General features: G+C 33.0%; 1 protein-coding gene and 1 long non-coding RNA gene across 9 annotated transcripts in view; both read left to right on the forward strand.

Annotated features, from left to right (window-relative positions):
* Nucleotides 1-1,878: 1,878 nt before the first annotated feature.
* Nucleotides 1,879-13,305, forward strand: LOC144981133 (ubiquitin-like protein 4A). The gene is made up of 4 exons (XM_078929280.1): nt 1,879-2,067; nt 4,929-5,034; nt 10,918-11,156; nt 11,786-13,305. Exons 1-4 carry the CDS (start codon nt 2,020-2,022, stop codon nt 11,861-11,863), a joined length of 471 nt encoding a protein of 156 aa, XP_078785406.1. The 5' UTR covers nt 1,879-2,019; the 3' UTR covers nt 11,864-13,305.
* An 8,303-nt stretch (nt 13,306-21,608) lies between these two features.
* Nucleotides 21,609-22,500, forward strand: part of LOC144956164 (uncharacterized) — a 5,243-nt gene continuing 4,351 nt past the window's right edge. The window contains exons 1-3 of one of the 8 annotated variants that reach the window (XR_013641895.1): nt 21,869-21,883; nt 21,992-22,077; nt 22,471-22,500. The exon at nt 22,471-22,500 is cut by the window's right edge and continues 265 nt beyond it. This is a non-coding gene — a long non-coding RNA (uncharacterized LOC144956164). Of the gene's footprint in view, nt 21,712-21,766; nt 21,884-21,991; nt 22,078-22,470 lie in introns of those variants that run through there. The other 7 variants (XR_013641893.1, XR_013641894.1, XR_013641897.1 and 4 more) reach the window with 7 other exon arrangements.

Raw genomic sequence — 22,500 nt, forward strand, 5'->3', positions numbered from 1 at the left:
TCGGCCTATAAGTGGGTTCGGAAGTCGGACCTGAATATGTGGATACGTCGTATGTGATGCATCATTTCAAAACGGTTTAATTGTCGGAGTCAAAATATTGACGCTGAAAAGAGAATTTATATTCAAAGATGATATTATATTATGAAACCGGGATACATGTTAGTGTTATAATTTGTTTCACAAAAGAGAATGAATGGAATTTCCTATGGTGCATACATTATGTAAATTGTGTAAGGCACTTATGATAGTTAAACTTTATATTCAGCTTTTGGTTATTATTATTATTATTATTATTATTATTATTATATTATTATTATTATTATTATTATTATTATTATATTATTATTATTATTATATATTATTATTATTTTTATTATTATATTATTATTACTATTACGTTACTATTTTCATCATCATATCATCATTCATCATCATCATCATCATCATCATCATCATCATCATCATCATCATCATCATCATATATTATTATTATTATTATTTATTATTATTATTAATTATTATTATTATTATTATTATTATTATTATTATTATTATTATTTATTATTATTATTATTATTATTATATTATTATTATTATTCATTATTATATATATCATCATCATCATCATCATCATCATCATCATCTCATCATCATCATCATCATCTTCTTCTTCTTCTCTTCTTCTTCTTCTTCTTCTTCTTCTTCTTCTTCTTCTTCTTCTTCTTCTTCTTCTTCTTCTTCTTTCTTATTATTATTATTTTATTATTATTATTTTATTATTATTATTTTATTATTATTATTATTATTATTATTATATTATTATTATTATTATTATTATTATTATTATTATTATTTATTATTATTTATTATTATTATTATTATTATTATTATTATTATTATTATTATTATTATTATTATTTATTATTATTATTATTATTATTATTATTTTATTATTATTATTATTATTATTATTATTATTATTATTATTATTATTATTATTATTATTATTATTATTATTATTATTATTATTATTATTATTATTATTATTATTATTATTATTATTATTATTATTATTATTATTATTATTATTATTATTATTATTATTGCTATTATTTTTATTTATTATCTATTTATTTGTCGGCTTCATCTCGATATACGACGGTCATGCTCTCTCGTGAACACCATATAACAAAGGACAACTATACTCCTTGCATATAATATAACTTATAATAATATTGTTTATATCAAAATCGAGATGTGCCTAAATCAGTCAATAAAATTGGCGTCTTCAGGTAAACATCTAAAGGCCGAAACGTCGTTTACTTTGTGTTGTATATCTATAAGAGTCATTTTTACTCCTTTTATTTTAACTTATATTATTTTACTTGTCATTATGATGAGGGAAGTAATTTGATGTTACATGTACTTCCAAATAAAAGATTTCTGATTGCTTCTCTGAAAATTGAGGCCGTGAAAATAACACAGTCAAATGTGAGAATATCGGTTGACTGTGTCTTTCGTTGTCTCTGATAATGAGCTTTCCTAGCCTCCAGGCCTCTACTCTTCAAAACTCTCCACCCTGAAAAAACACGTACAACTAGTCCAAAACTGCCAGATAGCCACATGCTTGGCCAAAATCAGCAACAGCGAGAATAGCGTTTCTACAAAAAGCTTTTTGCTTTTCTATTATTAACTTTTGTTGTTAAAAAAAGTTTTTAAAATTTCTTTCCTAGTTAATTTTATTAATTTGATCAATACTGATGAGTATTTATGGGGGTCAGATTGTTAGGTTATGTTTGACCACGTGAAATTTTAGTTGACGTTTTTTGAAATCAAAATTAGCTAAGAGGAACTGTACCCAACTGACAACCTCGAAATTTGCTCTCCAGGATCTCGATCTCTCTTTCGTCTGGATTGTCGGCTTTTCCCATGCTCTGAGTTATTTATATTATATTAAATAATATTATTTGGAAGTGCTGAGGAATTACTTTTGGACCGTTGAAGCGAAAAGAAAGAACAATGAAACTACAGGTCAAAGTTCTGAATGGACAAGAATGTACCATAACTGTGAGTCTCAGTCTCAGTCAGAATCATGACAGTGGACAGCTTTCATTTTCATTTTCACTTTCCTCTACTTTTCTGACTCTGTCATCATTAAAATTAAACATTAAAAAAAGTTCAAATTCATGTTTCTCTACTTCATTAAATTCAACCATTTCTTTTTGATTATTTCAACAAATCAATTTAGTCACTAAAGTATATAGTTGAATGTAGCAAAAAAATGGGACCAGAGCCAGGGTTCTCATTATGTCATTACACAACATGTTTCTATATCTTTTCATTTAAATACTCTCAAACCCTTTTTTATTCTCTCTATATATTAATTAAAAGAGGGTAATTATTTGCAATTGTTTCAGTGAGATATTGGGGATAAATCCAAAAGTGATAGAGCAAATTGTTTCTTACGTCTTACGTCTAGCCGAGTTTTTGATTATGTATCTAACATTTGCGACATATTATGTAATAATGTGTTAATTTGAAATGTTTATCTTCCTCTTTATTAATGTAAATGCATTGTCCTCGATAAGACGAACATTTTGGTATACAATATATGATAAGAACTCCATATTGACTGTTTTAATCATTTTTTATTAACATCACGCGATTTCGGTCACAACTTTGCAATGGTAATTTTGGGGTAAAAATCGTTCTGAAATTTCAGACTTTGAACTGCCGTAACTACATTTCTAATTAAGATAGAAACAAAATTCAAACTGTTTTGTAATCTGTGTTGCCAGCTCTTTCATATGACATTGGTTTCAAGTGTGTGAGGTACATTTAGAATTTCTATATAATGAGTTTATTTTTACCTATGGCAATTTAATTGCATATAAATAAAATGGTAGATTGAAAAAGTTCAAATAAATTGAAACAGATTCCCTATTATAATTAGAAGGAAAGTTCTGGCTTTTAATACTTTAAAAAATTCTGCTGAACCACTTTGGGTTTATTGCTATTACATCATTTGAACTGACAATTAATATAATTTTATACCCGCCCCCCCCCCCCTCCCCCCTCTCTCAATGTATGGGGGTGTCAAAACTAATAGAACTTCTTACCATAATAATTATTAAGGCTAAGGCCTTTAGAATATGTATACAAATGATAAACATATCTAAACATATGGGAAAGAAACTTGATGGCAAAATAAAATAAAATAAAATTAAAGCAATTGGTATTTTTAAAATTTCGATATTATTAATATCGGATTTCACAAAGAGAAGAATTATACGAACTTTTAAAACAAAAAGTATAAAATGCCTATAAATAAAGTTGGAAATTATGTATTCAAAATAAAAACATAGTAAATAATAGTACTGAAAATATTATGGACTAAATTTAACATAATACATAAAACCAAATTTAAAATATCGATATGAATATCGATATCGCCCGGCAGCCATGATGAGAAGATAATGTAAACAAGGCATTTCGGCGCAGAGTTAAAAGGTGTCTGCGCATCGATATAGAGCCCTGAAATTTGGCATGAATAAAGTTTAGATGTTATTCTAAAAACAAGCGTTTAAATTTTAAAAACATACGCTGTAAATATAAAAATAAATGCATTTGAAAATTGCCAAATTTTAACTTCATATAACTTTTGGAATTATTAATGGATTTTTCCTTAATTGGCACCATTTAAAAGGAAATTGAAAAACGAAAATAATGATACCAAAATATCTGCGATATTCCTCTTTATAACGAACTTATGCATATTTAATTGAACCCCCCAAAACGCGAACAGCAATTTCCAGTCACAACTTTCCTATGGGCGAGTTGGGTCAAAATTTGACTGCCACTGCTGCTGCTCACTAAACTGCCTAGGTCAACAAAGTCAATAATCAATATGATGTCGCTATCCAATCCAGGGGTTGTTATTCAGAGTTGCACTGACTGTATTGACAATTTGTACTGTGACATTTGTTGCATATATGGCAGACGTACTATATAAACTATATATATTTTTTAAAAATTATCTGACGTGATTCAATCTTCCAACCCTTCTTCCTCTTTTGGCGGAATCATTCCATTCTTCCTTTCCGCCATTGTCTCTAAAATTCTGATTTTAAAAAAACAACAAAACCTTGATAATGACAAGAAGAGGGGGGGGGGGGGGGGGGGGTGAATGGTGAAATAAGAAAAGGGAAAAAAGTAGGAGAATATTAATTGCACTCCTTTCCCCCCTTTCCCATTCCACTACCTAATGATAGTTTTAGTTTTACCAGTCGTAGCAGAATACTGTCTTATAATATAATAAGTTTGGTCTAGGTGACAAAGCTGGTGGTAAATTTTGATTGGGAATTTTAATTATCCATTGTGACAAATTCCTATTTCTTGTCTCAAATTCCTTTTCATATTCTCTGACATTACTGACATTCATTCAGATTCTACTTTTGGAATGTGAAGGGTTGGCAGGTCTGTATAATATCTTGAATCCCATCAAACCAGTTTACACACACACACACATATATATATATATATATATATCACTATGGGGCTATGTGGTCTTGTGGTATGACACTCGCTTTCGGATTGGAAGGTCCTGGGTTCGAGCCTTGCTCAGCGCATGGTTGAGTCCTTGGAAAAGGCTTTTTACTCATATTATCTCACCACACTTGGGTGTAAAATGAGTACATGGCCGTAAACAGCGTTGTTTCGTTGTTTATGTCAGAAAAATTATAATGTCGCCTAACAGTAACAGGTGTTATGTCTTGTTCTACATATTACGTGTTGCTGTTGGTCAGGGACCCCTTGTAAAGCGCTTTGAGCACATTTAGTGGATATTGCGCTATATAAAAACTCAATTACTACCTACTCAGACAACTACTTACCAGATACTTTTTTTTTTCTTTCTTCTCTTATCCCAGACATCTCCTAGTAGTGGAGTGAGTGATGTCAAAGAACAGATTCAAGCTCTTTTGTCCATTCCAGTCGGTGATCAAAAACTCGTCTTCAAAGGAAAGTCTTTACTTGGTGAGCACACAATTATTTTTTTTTTTGAATCATCCTCATCATCATTGCCATTTTTACACTGGGTCAGGGTATAGGCCACAGACAAACAGTTTACATCCTTCTCTATCCTGAGCTATTTTTTTTTATCTCATTCCATGTCTTATCACTTCTCTGTATATCAGCTTCTTTAATTCTTCTCCATTTTAATTCGAAGCTGCTTGTTTGGTGAAGACGCCATTGGGTTAGCAGAGTCCTTTCGGCTTTGTCTGTTGTCCTTCATAAATTATGTCATTCCAGAAACTCTTCGGTCGCCCAAGCTAAAAAAAGGATTTGGTTTGTCTGCGTTTCTGTAACGGTTTGAGTTTAACGGAAAGGGGTATTAACCAGGGTGTGTGGTAGCTTTGGGTATTAACCCTTTGCCAACCCCCAACCTGGAGGACCAGGTGACTCAAGGATGGGGGAATCACACACCATTTTTTTGAATGGGAGACATTAAATCAAATTTCAGCAATGAACTGACTTTACAAATTACCGGTCATTTAAAAGTGAGGTTGAACGATTTTGCTGTCTCAAGAGAAGAGACCTTTTGTGCAGGCACTTTACCATTTCACTCTCTTTTCTTTTCCCCACAATGGTAAAATAGTGGAGTAATGTAAATGATTTAAAAGTCATTATAAGTTCTAATATTACTTTGAAAATCAAATGAATCTGGCATTTCATTTTTTTTGCAACAAAACACAGTAAAGACATAAATACATTACTAAATTTCAGATAGGCGACAGAGATATGTTTTAGATCGTCTACCTGGAATTTAGTAATTAATGTGTTTATGTCTTTATTGTTTTTTGTTTTTGGCTTAAGAAGGGTTTTGAGCCCGAAACATTCTGTGTTTGGTATTTTGTTCCTTTTTTGAAACTGTTATTTTCATTTTTGTTTATTACTTGTGACATAAATAAATGTTTTTTAGTTGACAAGCAAATTTCCCATAACTGTCAAGAATTTTTGAAATTGTCAGGGAGGGAATTCCACACAGCCGTTTACTGCTTTCACTTTAGTTCGACAGGTAAATTTTGCCGGACGCTAGTTCATAACAGATGGCAAGTCACGGCCTGTGCCGAAAGGGAGACTGAGCAATTTTTCCTATTTTGATGATTTTTTTCTCAAGTTCAAAGTAGCGTAGTAAAGATGCTATTAGATGAAGAAATAAGATATTTTAGAGTCATAACAAGTGATTTACATACTTTTATTTGATATAATTTTAGTAGATCATTTGGGATTAGATTTTATAGGAAATAACCATAAAAATGGGTCAGAAATTTTAATTACTTCAAACGATATAATCAAAAATTACATAGTTATCTGATTTTATACAAATAAATGAGAAATACTGCAATAATCATCAATATTCACAGAGTAGAAATATATAATCAAAGTCGTTTTGTAATGAAGCATTGTTGAGATATCCGCTCACCTGTACAGCAATATCCTTTTTTGACAGCAATAAAAAAAATGCGTGATCACCGAATTGTAGGGGTTTGTTGATCAAATGATCAAAACGAACTGGTTTTAGTGATGGCAATTGACAATTCTTAGGAAAAGATATGTAATATGCATTCCTTTGACGTTTGAATAGATGTAAACTATATAATAATAATAATAATAATAATAATAATATATAATAATAATAATAATAATAATAATAATAATAATAATAATAATGGTAATAATAATAATGATGATGACGATAATAATTACAATAATAATAAGGATAACAATAATAATAATAATAATAATAATAATATTAATAATAATAATGATAATAATAATAATAATAATAATAATATAATAATAATAATAATAAAATATAATAGTAAAATAATAATAATAATAATATAATAATAATAATAATAATAATAATAATAATAATAAAATAAGTAGTAATAATAGTAATAATGATAATAATAATAATAATAATAATAATAATAATAATAATAATGATGATGATGATGATGATGATGATGATGATAATGATCATTTTCATGAAAATAATATTGTGGCTATCACCTAAACGCCTGCTAATTTTGGAAAAACGCAATAATTTCTCTTTAAAATAGCTTTCGAAATGCCCGTTTTAAAAAAATGGAATTCGCCTATAATATGTCCCCCTGACAGAAAGGAATTAAAAATAGAAAGAAAGAAAGAATAAAGAATTTTACTGAATCATTTGCGGCCAAAGAATTGACTCATCGTCTCGCCTCCGAGAGTTTTATTTAACTTCCCAACGCCCCAAATTGCTATCATTCATTCAATATAATTGACTCCTCCCCACTCCACGCTCTCCGGCACTTTCCTTCCATGTCCCTCAAACCGCTTTCTTTCCATGGAGCGTCCAATCAGCTTTTTACAATTGCCCATTTCCAATTGGCTGCCGAATAAGGACAATTCTAATTTCAATTGTCCACCACTCGGTCATCAGCAAAGTCAAGACAGCTCCTCCTACTCAAATCACACATACCCACGAATATGATAGGCCTTGTAGACCAGTCACTGGTCTTTGATGTAACAACCATCCGCCAGCTTTGATCACATCGCTTTTGATGATGTCACTCAATATCTATCTTCTTCTCTCAAACCCGTTGACTGTACCACGAATCAACATAAAAGAATATCGCGGTGAGGTGCGAATCGTGAAGATGGAATGACGTAGCTGTGTTAAAGTTATACGTAGGTTCAAAGTTCAATTGTCAGAGAGAACTGATGAGAGATTAAACTGAGGTGGTAAAATGAAAACTGTTTCGTAGTAAAACGTTGCATAAATTAGTTTTATGTACACCAACACACACACACACTTTCTTTCTATCTCTCTCTCTCTCTCTCTCTCTCTCTCTCTCCAGTGCTGCGACAAAAAAAAAGGACGCCGACCAGATAGCTAATACTATTTAAAATGGAAATTTGTTGAAAATGGTCTGCTTATTGAACAACCGAAGCATCGTGGATATCAGAAATGATCATTGTGAATCAGTTGAAACACGTGATATCGATGTAATACTAATACTAGTAATAATCATATAATATCAGTGTATTTATCTTACTCTTCATCACCACTGTAATAAAAACAATATTATTATTATTGTTAATAATAATAATAATATTAATAATAATAATAATAATAATAATAATAATAATAATAATAATAATAATAATAATAATAATAATAATAATAATAATAATAAATAATAATAATAAAAATAATAATAATATTATTATAATAGTAAAAAATAAATAATATCCATTTTTTGACAATAAAAAATCGTGATAAACGCATTGAAAAAGATGGGAGGGGGGGGGGGGGAGGATTAATGATCAGATAATCAAAATGAACTGTTATTTTAAAATAAATTGACAATCATAGGTAAAAATAAGTTATAAGTATTCCTCTGAACTTTGTATAGATCTTAACACATTTTTATACTTTTTATTAACATACGTAAAACCTCACGATTATTTTAAGGAACAGCTGATTGTTACATGTCACAGAAACAGCATCTAATTAATCAACCAACGTTCTGTTTTCTTTTTTTTCACCGGTGGAACTTCACTTGCTAATTCTGGAGCAGTTTGCATGAAATGTTTTTTAACCACATATCTCATTTGAGCCCTTTCACAGCTTATTCGGCAGAGTCCATTTGCATTGAGACAATGCTTGTTTTCAGTATGACCATTCATCTGAGTAAAGAAAAAAAAATCATTAGTTATTATTGATATTGATGATGATGATGATGATGATGATGATGATGATGATGATGATGATGATGATGATGATGATGATGATAATAAAAATAAGAAGAAGAAGAAGAAGAAGAAGAAGAATTGTAATAATAAGCGTTATAATAATATTATTGATTGTTAGTAATAATACGATAGTGATCGCCTAGATGCCTGCTAATAATAATAACGTAATAATTTTCCTTTAAAATATAGTTCTAAATGCCCGTTATTCAAAATGGAATCCGCCTATATACCCACTCTGAAATATTTTTAGCAAAAATAAGATAGAGAAAGAAGTTTACTGTAGCATTTGCGGCCAAAAAATTGATTTATCACCGGTCTGCGAGAGTCTTATTTGACACCTAGACAACGCCCCAAATTACTTTCAATTCATTTCAAATTTACTCCACCTCTCCAGAAATTTCAGCCCATGACATCCAAACTGCTTTCTATCCATGGAGTGCCAATCAGATGTTTACAATTACCAATTTCCAACTGGCTGCTGAAAAAGGACAATTATAATTTCAATCGTCCACCAGTCGGTCATCGGCAAAGTCAAATAAGCCCCTCCCACTCAAATCACATATCCCCTCGAATGTTCGGCCTTGTAGCGCAGTCCACCGGGCTTTTGAGGTTACACAATCATCCGCCACCTTTGATTACATCGCTTTTTGATGATGTCATAATATATCTATGTAACCTCTTTTCTCACGCCCGTTTTGATGATTGAAAGCAACGGGCGATGTAGAAGAATATCGAGGGAAGGTGCGAATCGTGAAGACGGAATGGCAAATCGGTGTGAAAGCTATAGGTTCAAAGTTCAATGCAATAAAAATCGTTCCGTGCTAAAAATGTGCGTACATGAGTTTTATACACACACACACACACACACTCTCTCTCTCTCTCTCTCTCTCTCTCTCTCTCTCTCTCTCTCTCTCTCTCTCTCTCTCTCTCGTGTGTGTGTGTGTGTGTTCTACTACTACTACTACTATTACTACTACTACTGCTACTACGATTACTACTATTACTGCGCTATCATCATCATCATCATCATCACCATAAAACAACAACAACAACAACGTTATCATCACCATTGGACTCGTGTTATGTCTCTGGATTTTGTCTGAATACGGACTATTTATTTGTTAGCCAACAAAGAATTAGACAAGGTGTGTTTACACAGTCATTGTGCAGAAACCTGACATTACAAATCGTGAAATAAATGCTATATTAAAAGTAGATTATTACTCTTATATTTACTACCATGTGTTAGGGTAACAAAACTCAGATAACATCAATTTGAATTTTTTAAACAATTAAAAATATTTTTCAGGTTAATTTTAAATAGAAAAATATACATTTTTCAAGAAAGAATAAAGTATACTCACCATTTCTTGATATCAATGAAAATAATTGCGTCTTGAAGATGAAAATGTGGCCGTTATATCCATATAAAATAGAAAAATATGGAAGAAGTGTATGGTCAGAAATTGCAGTGTAAAGTTGAACGATTTTACGAAATCTGTCCTATAGCCTGACTGACAATGAAATCCAAGCGGTGCATTCTACCTGCAGGGATAAATATAGGCCAGTTTTCACGTTCTGGACATCTGTTATGACGTAACCACACGGTGGTCTCCCCGTCATCGACGGTGGGTCGTTCCCATTGGGGGTGAGGCGGTAGTAAACTAAAGTGAAAGATTTCTAGTGTAATAAACGGCTGTGTCCATTCCCTTATATTGATAGGGATTTATTCTTAAATTGCCAATGACAAAAGTCTTTTTTTTTTGTTGTTAGTTCTGAACTGGACCCAGCTACCAAACGACTGCTGTGAGGAGAAGGATTTGAATCTTGTATCAGTGGTGGTGTTAAACAGAGAGTAATTAATAATTTCTGACTACCTGGTAATAGGCAATGATGGTTGTTGTACTAATATAAGTGTGTTTAGGTGTCTATGGTATGACACCTATCTTCGGATCAGAAGGTCCTGAGTTCAAGTCCTGCTCTACACAATGTCTTAGTGTACTTAGGTATAAAATGAGTACCTGGCCATAACAGCGTTATCTTTGAATTTCGGGTAATGCAATTTATCTTTATAGATGCGCAATAAATCAAAATTTTTGAAATTTCAACCAGATGACAAACTACTCAAGGATTACAGTGTAGAAGATGGATGCAAATTGACCCTGGTGGTGAAAAAAGTGCCTTCTGCCATGTCCAAAATCACTTCAACAGCAGCTACAAAATCAGAGTCGGTCCCTGCCAAATCTGTTGTGGAAATAGATGAAAGGCCGGTTTGGGAACAGTTGAGGAAGTTTCTGAAGAGGCACTATCGTGAAAAGGATGCTGAGGCTGTTTTGGTAGAATTTAAAAAGGTATTTGTCGCTCTTTAGTAAAATTTGTATAAAATGGCTGTGGTCAATTGATAGAAAAATTTGTGTAATGACTGTCTAGAAATAGAAAACAGTATTTGCCAATCTTTGGATTGTGGGAAATAAATGTGCACTATACATCCTTTAAAATTCAACCAGCAACTTCCAACTTGTTTTATTATACCTCAAACTTTATGGCGTGCAATGAGAGTGATGGAGAAACCAAATATTGCTCTTCATTACTGAGCACAAACGAACATACATGATATATTTTCTAAAGTTTCGTACATCAGGCAGGAGCCTCCTGTCTAGAAATAAGGGATCAATCACTCTGTTAATGTGGATGTGGATATCTCAGTTTTACTCAATTTTGAATTTTTAAGTGATTTTTTGTATTTTTTTCATTGTTCGACGTACAAATTCTCATAGAGTATTGGAAATATAAAGCATAATATTATCTCAAGTTCTAGAAGATCTTAGCTGTGATTCTCTTCCCCCCCTTTTTTTTATTTTTATTTTTAAATACCTGTGAAAAATGTAATTTTCCTCGGTTTCCAACTTACTTTTATGCCTAATATTGCTATTTTAAAAAATTATTTTATTTTATTTTTTTTTTTCTTCTTCTACTCCAGGAATTTCAACAGAATCTGTCAAGCCTGAGTCTAGACGATATTGAGAGACTTGCTATTACTAAACTACGACAAGCATGATAGTAAAAGGTGGTGCTGACAAGATTGATTATGATATGATGATTGTACCGTCAACTGGGGTGACTTTGTGCCATGAGGGGTAACTTTGCCTCTGTAAATTTGGAGCATTTTTTAGTCATCTCAGCTTTATGGTAGTCATTTTCTGGTTAAATGACTGTAAAGAGTAATAATCGAAAATGAATATATATAACAGCTTCAAAAAATAAAAAAAAATACCAGACACGGAAAGTTTCGGGCTCAAATCTCTTCTTCAGCCAACAAAAAAACAAAACAGTAAAGACATAAATACATTACTAAATTTCAGATAATCGACAGAGGTATTTTTTAGATATTTTTTAGTCAGATATTTATGTCTTTATTGTTTTTTGTTGTTGTTGTTAGCTGAAGAAGGGTTTTGAGCCCGAAACGTTCCGTGTTTGGTATTTTGCTCTTTTTTTTTTGAAGCTGTTATATTTATTTTTGTTTATTACTTTTTACAGTCCACAGCTTCTAGCAGCCTAGTCTCACTTTGACTGATTAAAGTCAAAGGAAGTAATTTCCAAAAAACTAAATAAACTCTAGTAGTTGCTCCAATAGCAAAGTTTCCCCCAGAAGGCAAGAAGTTACCCCAGTTGACGATATGCTATGATTTGTAGATGTGTTTTAACAGGCAAACATCTCTTCACGGGGGGGGGGGGGGGGGGGGGGGGGGTGTCTTGTCTTGTCATTGATAAGTTGCAGCAACTCTGTGCATTGAAGATAATCGCGACTGTGAGTGTGCTTAGGACACAAATGGACGTGTCTAAGCCTTAATTTTAATTTTTTTTCTATTTCTCTGTCAAATTCCAATTGGCCAATCATTTATATTTTGGATTTTTATTTTCAGGCAGGGGATTCCATATTTGGGATGGTGCTTGGGAAAAAACGAGTTGAGATGGGGCATTAACTCATGACTGCGGAACCTGGTTGGTATGGGGGAGGGGAAGTATTTTTAGTATGGTTACAGCAGAGCTACCAACTCCATACATGCAGAATCTTACGAATTTTAGACTAATTTCACGGCCAAATACGAAATTTTATGGAAAATTACAAAAATTTTAATTCTTAGTAATACTTAAATGATAATAAAAATAATGATAATAATAATAAGAAGAAGAACAACAACAAGTACTACTACTATAATAATGATGATATTGTGGTTGTTCATACACAATTTCAGAAATTACGAATTTCCTTGTCAAATTACTAAAAATTGACATTAAAATTACTAAATTTGAAGTTTTCAATTTGTCAAGTCTGCTTCTCTCGTGTTTTTGTCCAATTGATACAATTTGATGAGAACGACTCGTAAAATTGGCTGGCTTAGAACAATAACAAAGAGCTGAGTGATGTCAATTACATGTAGGGGAGGGGAGAGGAGGGCTTGAGCTTTTAGTAGAAGCTATAAGAAAGAAAAAAAGAAATTTAACATACATGTCGCATATTTGGTTAGAGTCCGACACCCTCTATATATGATATAAATAAATAATTGATAATATTGCTATGCATATTTCTATGGAACTTCAGTTTATAGACTTTCATACTTGCCGAATCTTACAAATTTTTCGTAATTTTACGAATTTTAGACAAATTTCATGGCCAAATACGAAATTTTATGGAAAATTACAAAGTTTTAATTCTTGGTAATACGTAAATAATAATAATAATAATAATAATAATAATAATAATAATAATAATGATAAGAAGAAGAAGAACAACAACTACTACTACTACTACTACTACCACTACTACTATTGTAATAATAATAATAATATTGTGGTTGTTAGTTCACAATTTCCGAAATTACGAATTTCCTTGTTAAATTACTAAAAATTGACATAAAAATTACTAAATTTGATGTTTTCATTTTGGCAAGTCTGGACTTTTCGTTCTTCATTACTTATAGTAAGGAATTGGATTTGATTACAAAAAAAAAACCCAACAAAAGTAGTCCTCCAGAGCCATAAGACCCTTGAAACCGGAGTTTATCCCACTTTCTATAGTGTGAAATGGACAATAGAAATTGCTTGCTACCCTTTGGATAGAATGCTAGTCTATCGCAAAGTAGTTTTCGCAAGACCTAACAAGACTTAATCACCCATTTTCTCGACTGCACCAGGGATTGACTTTGGTCTCTTTGTGTGCGAAGCGAGTGCTCTGCCAATTGAGCTAATGGGAGACCTGAGACAGACTAGAATGATAGGTTTTTGTTATGCTTTAGGCTTGAGGCATTAAAAAATCATGATTTATAAAATCAAGATCTTGTTTAACCAAACTGTTTTATTGGATTTTTGGGTTGTTGGCAGCTTTTTCACGGTATCTTACGACAAAAAAATATATGCTTATTTCACAAGAAATTGAAAGTCATACGTCATTCTTAACGATGATAATTAATTCTCATTTTCCACTCATCTTCAACTTTCATGGGAGTCTAAAAAAATTTTTTTTAATGTCTTGGTAATGGTTGCTGAAATTCAGTTGGTTAGAGATGGAAAAAACGTATTATGTTTGTGTGTTTATTTTCTTTAAACTTATTTTATTTTGGTGTGGTTTCAATAGTACAACTTCTTAAACTTTTCATTGATAAATTTACGTTTTGTAACAAATCCTTCTTCTGTGCTACACCAGGAGATATCTTTCTATCACTCAATCCTTTGAAATGATATCAGAGGCTTTTTGATAACATTATTAAATTTAAATGGAACATTTAAAATATGTTTGTATGTCACTTGTGCTTGGTTAGCTCATACAATATAAGGCTCTTCGGGTTGCAATAAGTGTGGATTTAGCTTAACTATATAAATTCTCATAAACAATCATTCTGGGTGGGGGATCCTGACCTCCCATAGTGGGCGGGGAGGTACATACTGTGTCCTCTATCCCCCTATATCTATTTTCAACATGCTTTTTGTCTTTGTCTTGGAATGAGATTACTTGGTTTTGTCCCGACCCTGCCTGGGAGGGAAACAAGTCAAATGTATAGTTTTTGTTTTGGGAGATGATATTTTTTTCCTTGTAAATCATCTCTCTGTTATGTCTTATTATATTTATTATTTTGAATGTATAATGTAGGCATTTGAGTGCTGGCTAGAACTTTTCATATGTCTTGTGATCAGATATGTGACCCTTCGCCTCAAAACGGTATTAAGTTGGGATGGTCAAGGTGTTGAAAATTGAATTTATAACCAGAAATATCAGACTTGTGTTGAGTTTGTATCTTTTATTGAGGAGAATGGATACCAAATTTTAGGGTGCTAATGCCAACAATTTAAATTTTTGACCAGTTTACATTTAATTCAGATTTTAAGCATCTGGTTCATTCCGACATAATACCGTTTTGAGATGATGGGTCACATATAAAAGTCTACTCTTAATTTATTAGTTGTATTTATGGGGTGTTAACTCTACTTATTTCCTGGCTTTTACTTTTACAAGTTCACTGATCATTTTAATTCTTTGGCAGGAAATCCACAATGTGTCAGGCATGTATATCTTTTTAGGTATTAAATATTTTTTAACAGAATATATACAGAAAATATTTTTAAAGCGCCTCTACGCACATTCTGGATCTAGGCGCTATATACATTCATTCATTCATTTTTAAAAGGGGATTTTGTCTATGATTGTTTTCTTTCTTTCTTTTTTTCTTTTTTTTTCTTTTTTTTTTTGATTTATTGAAATTCTTATTTTCTACCTGTCTATCCCTTCTCGCTTTGTTAGACATGCATTTTTGAGATCACTAAATCAAAACGTTTTTTTTTTTTAAGGCCTTCACAGTGGTACAGTATTTGTTTATAGTCATTCCGTTTATATTATCTATTTATTTAAATGTCTCCTTGTATAATAAACTGTTCAAAAACAAAAGGGGTAGAAAAAACTCCTTAACTCACTCAATCCTAGATATTTTTGCTACTTTTCAAAATTGGAAAAAAAAAATTATAAAAGCTGAGCATGTACAAAGGTAATTTTATTCAATTGCCGTTAAAATGCAAAAATATAAAACTTTAGCTTTGATAATACGTCTATAATTTGTCTCAGAAAAATGTAATAAAAAGGCATAGGGTAAAAGTAACCCAGGTAAACTATGGCTATAGTCGGTGTTAGGGTTGAGTGAGTTAAAAAATTAATGGAGTGTGTCACCACAGAAAGCTCCAATTAATGACTGACACAAAGAAGTTCCTGGAGTAATTTCTGAATGATGCAAGATATGTTCAAACACTCACCTTCTGAGTGGGGATCCTGACCTCCCATAGTGGACAGGGAGGTACTTGCTGTGTCTTCTTCTATCACCCTGTGTCTGTATTCCAACATGATTTCTGTCTTTGAATGAGATTACTTTGTTTTGCCCAGGCCCTGGCCGGATACCCCAGCTGGGAGGGAAACGGTGAAATGTATAGAGTTTTGGGAGATGATATTTTTTTCCTTGTAAATCATCTCTGTTCTGCACTATATTGTTTTGTTCACATATTATATATGATTTGTAAACATTTGAGTGTATTCCTTCTTAGTTGGGACTTGTGCTTGTGTCTGGATGAGACTTTAAGGTGATCTCAAACTAATAAAGTACTTTGATAGTGTGCTCTTGTAATCCACATTGTTTCCTATTTGAACCAATTCCCCTTTGTCTTACTTTTTCTTGGGTGCTTTAATTGTAATTCTAGAACTTTTTACTATCCCATTTTCGTCCTTTTTACTGGCGCTGATAAGACCTTAATGTGTTGCAAGCGCTGTAAAACCCTTAAAAACAAAAACAAATACAGAATGATACAAGTACAAGATTTGTTCAAACACTCACCTTCTCCCATTTTAATTGTAATTCTGACTCCCATGCAACTGATATTTTGTCTTTATTGAAACGATTCATGTCTGCTTCGTCCCAAAGAAAGGACCAATTTCTCGTATCAACTCATTTAGTTTTATCATCATCCATTGTATTAAGTATTAAAATTAGAAAATAAGTACTGATGGATATTTATGTTATTATTATATTGTGTGTTTATGAAATTATGCTCTGACCTGTCATCTGCATTTTTTACCAAATTGGGACCTAAAATTTGCAAAAAAACCCCCCAAAATTTGCCAAAAAGACAAAAATTTGCCAAAAAATTTGCCGAGGAGAACTAAGCGTTTCAGTAAAAATTAGCACGCGATACAGAAAATATATATATATAAAAGACAATTTATGACTTGAGATATGGAATGACTGTGAATAGCGTTGTTATAAAGATTTTAAAGGATCATTATCCGTAGAGAGTAGCTTCCCTTGGTTTGGGCCCTGGCAAAGCTGCAACATTTCTCAAGTTGCGCACTTTTTTTTTTTCGTTATTTTGTTTTCGCTTCTTTTTTTTCCCCAAATTTTGCCACGCGATTTGCAAATTTTGGGAAATTTGCGGATCGCCCTGATATTTGCGTCCGCAAAAAATGCAGATGACAGGCTCTGACTGTATCAACGATATATAAATTTATTTATATATATATATATATATATATATATATATATATATATATATATATATATATCTAATCGTTTGCTCGTCGAAATAAAGATTTTTTTTTCCTCTGAGAAAATGTTTGTTCTCTGGTTAATTCACTCTGATAAAGACATTCCTAAATTTTTGTTCAACTCACTCAATCCTAGATATTTTTGCTGCGTTTCAAAATTGGAAAAAAAATGTATTAAAAATTAGCATTTGTGACCCTTTGTCTCAAAACGGTATTAAGTCGGGTTGGTTAAGCTGTTGAAAATTGAATTTATAGCCAGAAATATCAGACTTGTGTTGAGTTTGTATGTTTTATTGAGGAGAATGGACACCATATTTTAGGGTGATAATGGCAACAATTTAAATTTTTGACCAGTTTAACATTTAATTCAGATTTTAAGCATCTGGTTCGTTCCGACATAATACCGTTTTGAGACGATGGGTCACATTTACATAGTATTATTCAACTACCCTTCACATGTAACTGGGTGTGGATCCTGACCTCCCATAGCGGGCAGGGAGGTCCATACTGTGTCTTCTATCCCCTTATATCTGTTTTCCAACATGCTTTCTGTCTTTGTCTTGGAATGAGATTACTTGGTTTAGTCCTGGCACCGGCCGGAGTCCTAGCTGGGATGGAAACAGTCAAATGCATAGTTATTGTTTTGGGAGATGATATTTTTTTCCTTGTAAATCATCTCTCTGTTATGTATTATTATATTTGTTATTTTTAGTTTATAATGTAAGCATTTGAGTGTATTCCTCTCTGTTGGATTTTGTGCTTGTGTCCGGATGAGACTTATAGGTGATCTCAAACTAAGTACATTGGTGGTATGTTCTTGGAATCTACATCTGATCCCTATTTGTTCCCAGTTCCCCTTTGTCTTACCTTTTCTTGGGTGCTTTAATTGTAATTCTAGAACTGTTTACTATCCATTTTCTTCCTTTTTACTGGCGCTGATATGACCTAAATGTGTTGCAAGCGCCGTAAAACCCTTAAAAACAAAACAAAAACAAAATTGACATGTAAAAACTAATAACATTAGCTTTCATACGACGCCTATAATTTGTCTCATAAAACTGTAATAAATAGGCATAGGGTAAAAGTAACCTGGGTAAACTACGGGTATAGTCGGTGTTAGGGTTGATTGAGTTAAATTAATTTGTTAATTATTAATCAGAAGGATTTGTGCCATGGGTGCCAGTTTTCCGGTTCATGCCGGAATTCCGGTTTTGCGATATCCGAAGTCAAATACCTCCAGATTCCGTGTTTTGAGAAAAATAGTATTTCACTATGTATTATAAGTTGGTTTTAAAATCAAATTAATTTCCTCATTGTGTCAATATGTTTGCTGTGTAATCATTTAATAATAGCTGGGTGGGGATCCTGACCTCCCATAGCGGGCGGGGAGGTACATGCTGTGTCTTCTATCCCCCTCTACCCGTTTTCCAATTGTTTCCTGTCATTGTCTTGGAATGAGATCACTTAGTCTTAGTTTTGTCCGGACCCTGGTCGGAGTTCCTTGGCTAGGAGGGAAACAGTCGAATGTATAGTCAGAGTTTTGGGAGATGATATTTTTTTCCTTGTAAATCATCTCTCTATTATGCATTGTATTATGTTTAGTCTACATATTACATTATTTGATTTGTAAACATTTGAGTGTATTCCTCTTGGTTGGGACCTGTGCTTGTGTCTGGATGAGACTTTTAGGTGATCTCAAACTAAGTACTTTGATGGTGTGCTCTTGGAATCTACATCCGTTTCCTATTTGAACCAATTCCCCTTTGTCTCACCTTTTCTTTTGTGCTTTAATTGTAATTCTAGAACTTTTTACTATCCCATTGTCTTCCTTTTTACTGGCGCTGATATGACCTTAATGTGTTGCAAGCGCCGTAAAACCATTAAAAACAATTTTAAAAAAAATTAATAATGGTATAAAAACGGTGATGAAATAAGAGTAAAGTTTAGGACACATTTTCAGGTTTGGCAATCAAAGTGTCGAGATTTTAGTTTCAGGTTTCAGCACTTCTTCCTGCTGGCACCCATGATTTGTGCATGTTAAGGAGGTCACGTGCAGTGTCTTCTATTCCAGTATCTGTTTTCTGATTTGCTTTCTGTCTTTGTCTTGGAATGGGATTACAGTTTCGTCCTGGCCCTGTTGGAATCCTTGGCTGGGAGGGAAACATTCAAATGTATAGTGTTATTTTTGGGAGGTGATATTTTTTCCTTGTACTTGTATATCTGTTATGTACTGACAGATAGTTATATTTATTATTTGAAAATATGTATTTTGTAAACATTTGAGTGTGTTCCTCCAAATATCTTTAGCTTTTATATAGCGCAATATCCACTAAACGTGCTCAAAGTGCTTTACAAGGGTCCCTGACCAACAGCAACATGTAACATGTAGAACGAGACATAACGCCTGCTACTGCTATGCGATATTACAATTTCTTCTGACAGGGACAACGCTGTTAATGGTCAGGTACTCATTTTACAGCTTAGAACGGTGAGAGAATGTCGGCAAAGAGCCTTTTCCAGGGACTCGACTGTGGCTGAAGAAGGGGTTTGAGCCCGAAACGTTCTGTGTTTGGTATTTTGGTCTTTTTTTTTTCAAGCTGTTTTATATTCATTTTTATTTATTAATGTTTACAGTCCACAGCTTGTAGCAGCCTTGTGCGGCTATGTGGTCTAGTGGTATGCCACTCGCTTTGGGATCGGAAGGTCCTGGGTTTGAGCCTCGCTCGACGCATAGTTGATTTCTTGGAGAAGGTTCTTTACTCACATTCTCTCACCGAACTCAGGTGTAAAATGAGTACCTGGCTGTTAACAGCGTTGTCTATGTCCGAAGAAATTGAAATATCGCCTAAAAGGCGTCATGTCCCGTCCTGTATGTTAAATATCGCGGATTGCCGTTTGCCGGAGACCCCTTGAGCACGTTTAGTGGATATCGCGCTATATAAAAGCTCAATAAAAAAAAAAAATAATTTTAGTATCACTTTGATCAAATTGTACAAAGGTTTTGTAGCGTGTTTAACAAATGTCCTATCATTATAATATTATCTATAGGTGTTGATAAGTAAATGTTTTTTTTCTTTGTTGTCACTTCAATGAATAAACGCCGCGTTTCCTGTCATATTTTCCTCTCTTATCAATAGACCAAACGATTTTTTCGCCATTGTTGAGAATATGTTACCCACCGCCCCAAAACAGTGTTATCTCGGGATAAATCAGATTTATATTAAAAAAAGTTGTCCTTAAGAGCCGGATTTTATCCCAGTTTTTATATCGTGAAAAGAACAATAGCAATTAATGCTACTTTGAATAGGACGCTGGTCTAACGGAACGTACTTCCCACAAGCATACTGACATACCCAACTACCCAATCTGAATGGGGAAGGGGATCAGAAAAAAATAATCCCGACTGTACTCGGGATCGATCACGATTTCCTTGCGTGTGGAACTTTCTGGAACCCTCGCTCGGCGCATAGTTGAGCCCTTAGAAAAGGCTCTTTACTCACATTCTCTCACCGTATTCAGGCTGTTAACAGCGTTGTCTCTGTCGGAAAAAATTGTAATATCGCCTAACAGGCGTCATGTCTCGTCCTATAATATGTTAAGTGTTGCTGTTGACCAGGAACCCCTTGTAAAGGGGCCTTGAGCACGTTTAGTGGATATTGCCCTATATAAAAGCTCAACTTATTTTTATTTTTTTTCAGACACTTTTTCAGATCCATTTACTTTTCAGCAATTTGTTCACCCCTAGCTGCGCGTACAATTTTACAGGTCTGACAACTAAACACAATTATGGGCCGGTTTTAACATTACTGTTATGGACAATAGTTTTCGTTGGTTTGAGAGTATTTTCATTACAACAACGTTCCTAGATCTATATGTGACCCTTCGTCTCAAAACGGTATTAAGTCGGGTTGGTTAAGCTGTTGAAAATTGAATTTATAGCCAGAAATATCAGACTTGTGTTGAGTTTGTATGTTTTATTGAGGAGAATGGACACCATATTTTAGGGTACTAATGGCAACAATTTATATTTTTGACCAGTTTAACATTTAATTCAGATTTTAAGCATCTGGTTCGTTCTGACATAATACCGTTTTGAGACGATGGGTCACATATGAATTTCGGCTATCAGAACTGCAAATAAGTACACGTCGCCCCCCCCCCCCCCCCCCCTGCATCATACCAGAACGGGACGTTGGGTTACATTTTATTGGATTCCATTCTCAACTGGATTATCGGTTTTGGCTTCCGTCAGTTACCACCATAGGTGTATACGTATAACGACTACTATACTGTACTATTTATAAATAGACCGTCACCTCTGACAGTCCGTATGGGAGAGTTGTAGTTTTTTATTTATTTCTTAAAAAGTTCTTTATCCTGCCATACTCTGAAAAGAAAAAAAAAAAAACACACCAAAAAAAAAAAAAAAAAAAAAAAAAAAACAACAGACAAGTATTAAACATTTTGGCCAGAAAAGCTGCCCTTCTTGTGAAGTCCCAGGTTTGAGAATTTTTTACCTAGATGAGGGTTATTTTAATCGATCGATATTTGAAGGACGAGTTTCCTGTTCAAAATTTTAAATATACTGTTTTTTGTTTTTCTTCGAAGTACGGCAGTATGGTGGTTGGTATAGATAGAACGAAATTGACCTCACTCGGATGTTTGTTATTGTTTTGTGTCATCCGCGTCGATGAGTAATTCTCACTAACTAAACTGTATTAACCAGACTATAAAAGTTTAAGGTTACATATAGTTTTGTGTGTTGGTCCGTTATTCTCCCAGATGGTAATGTTGTGAGTTTCTTAGCCAAGCGCATACTATCAATAGATAGAATGAAGTTGACGTCACTCATATCTTTGTTATTGTTTTTTGCCATCCGTGTTTATGAGTAATTCTCACTAAACTGTATTAACCAGACGATAAACGTTTAAGTTACACATAGTTTTGTGTGTAGGTCCGATATATTTCCGGATGGCAATGTTGTGAGCTTCTTAGCCAAGTGCATACTGTCTATAGATTACTCAAAACACGGAGTGCAAAAAATAATAACAAAGACCCGAGTGACGTCAACTTCATTCTATCTATAGCTCGATTTATATAGTGTAGTGAGAACTGAT

The sequence above is a fragment of the Berghia stephanieae genome, chromosome 10, assembly GCF_034508935.2.
Source record: "Berghia stephanieae isolate SIO BIC M18660-M18661 chromosome 10, UCSD_Bste_1.3, whole genome shotgun sequence".
NCBI classification, from domain to species: Eukaryota; Metazoa; Mollusca; class Gastropoda; order Nudibranchia; family Aeolidiidae; genus Berghia; species Berghia stephanieae.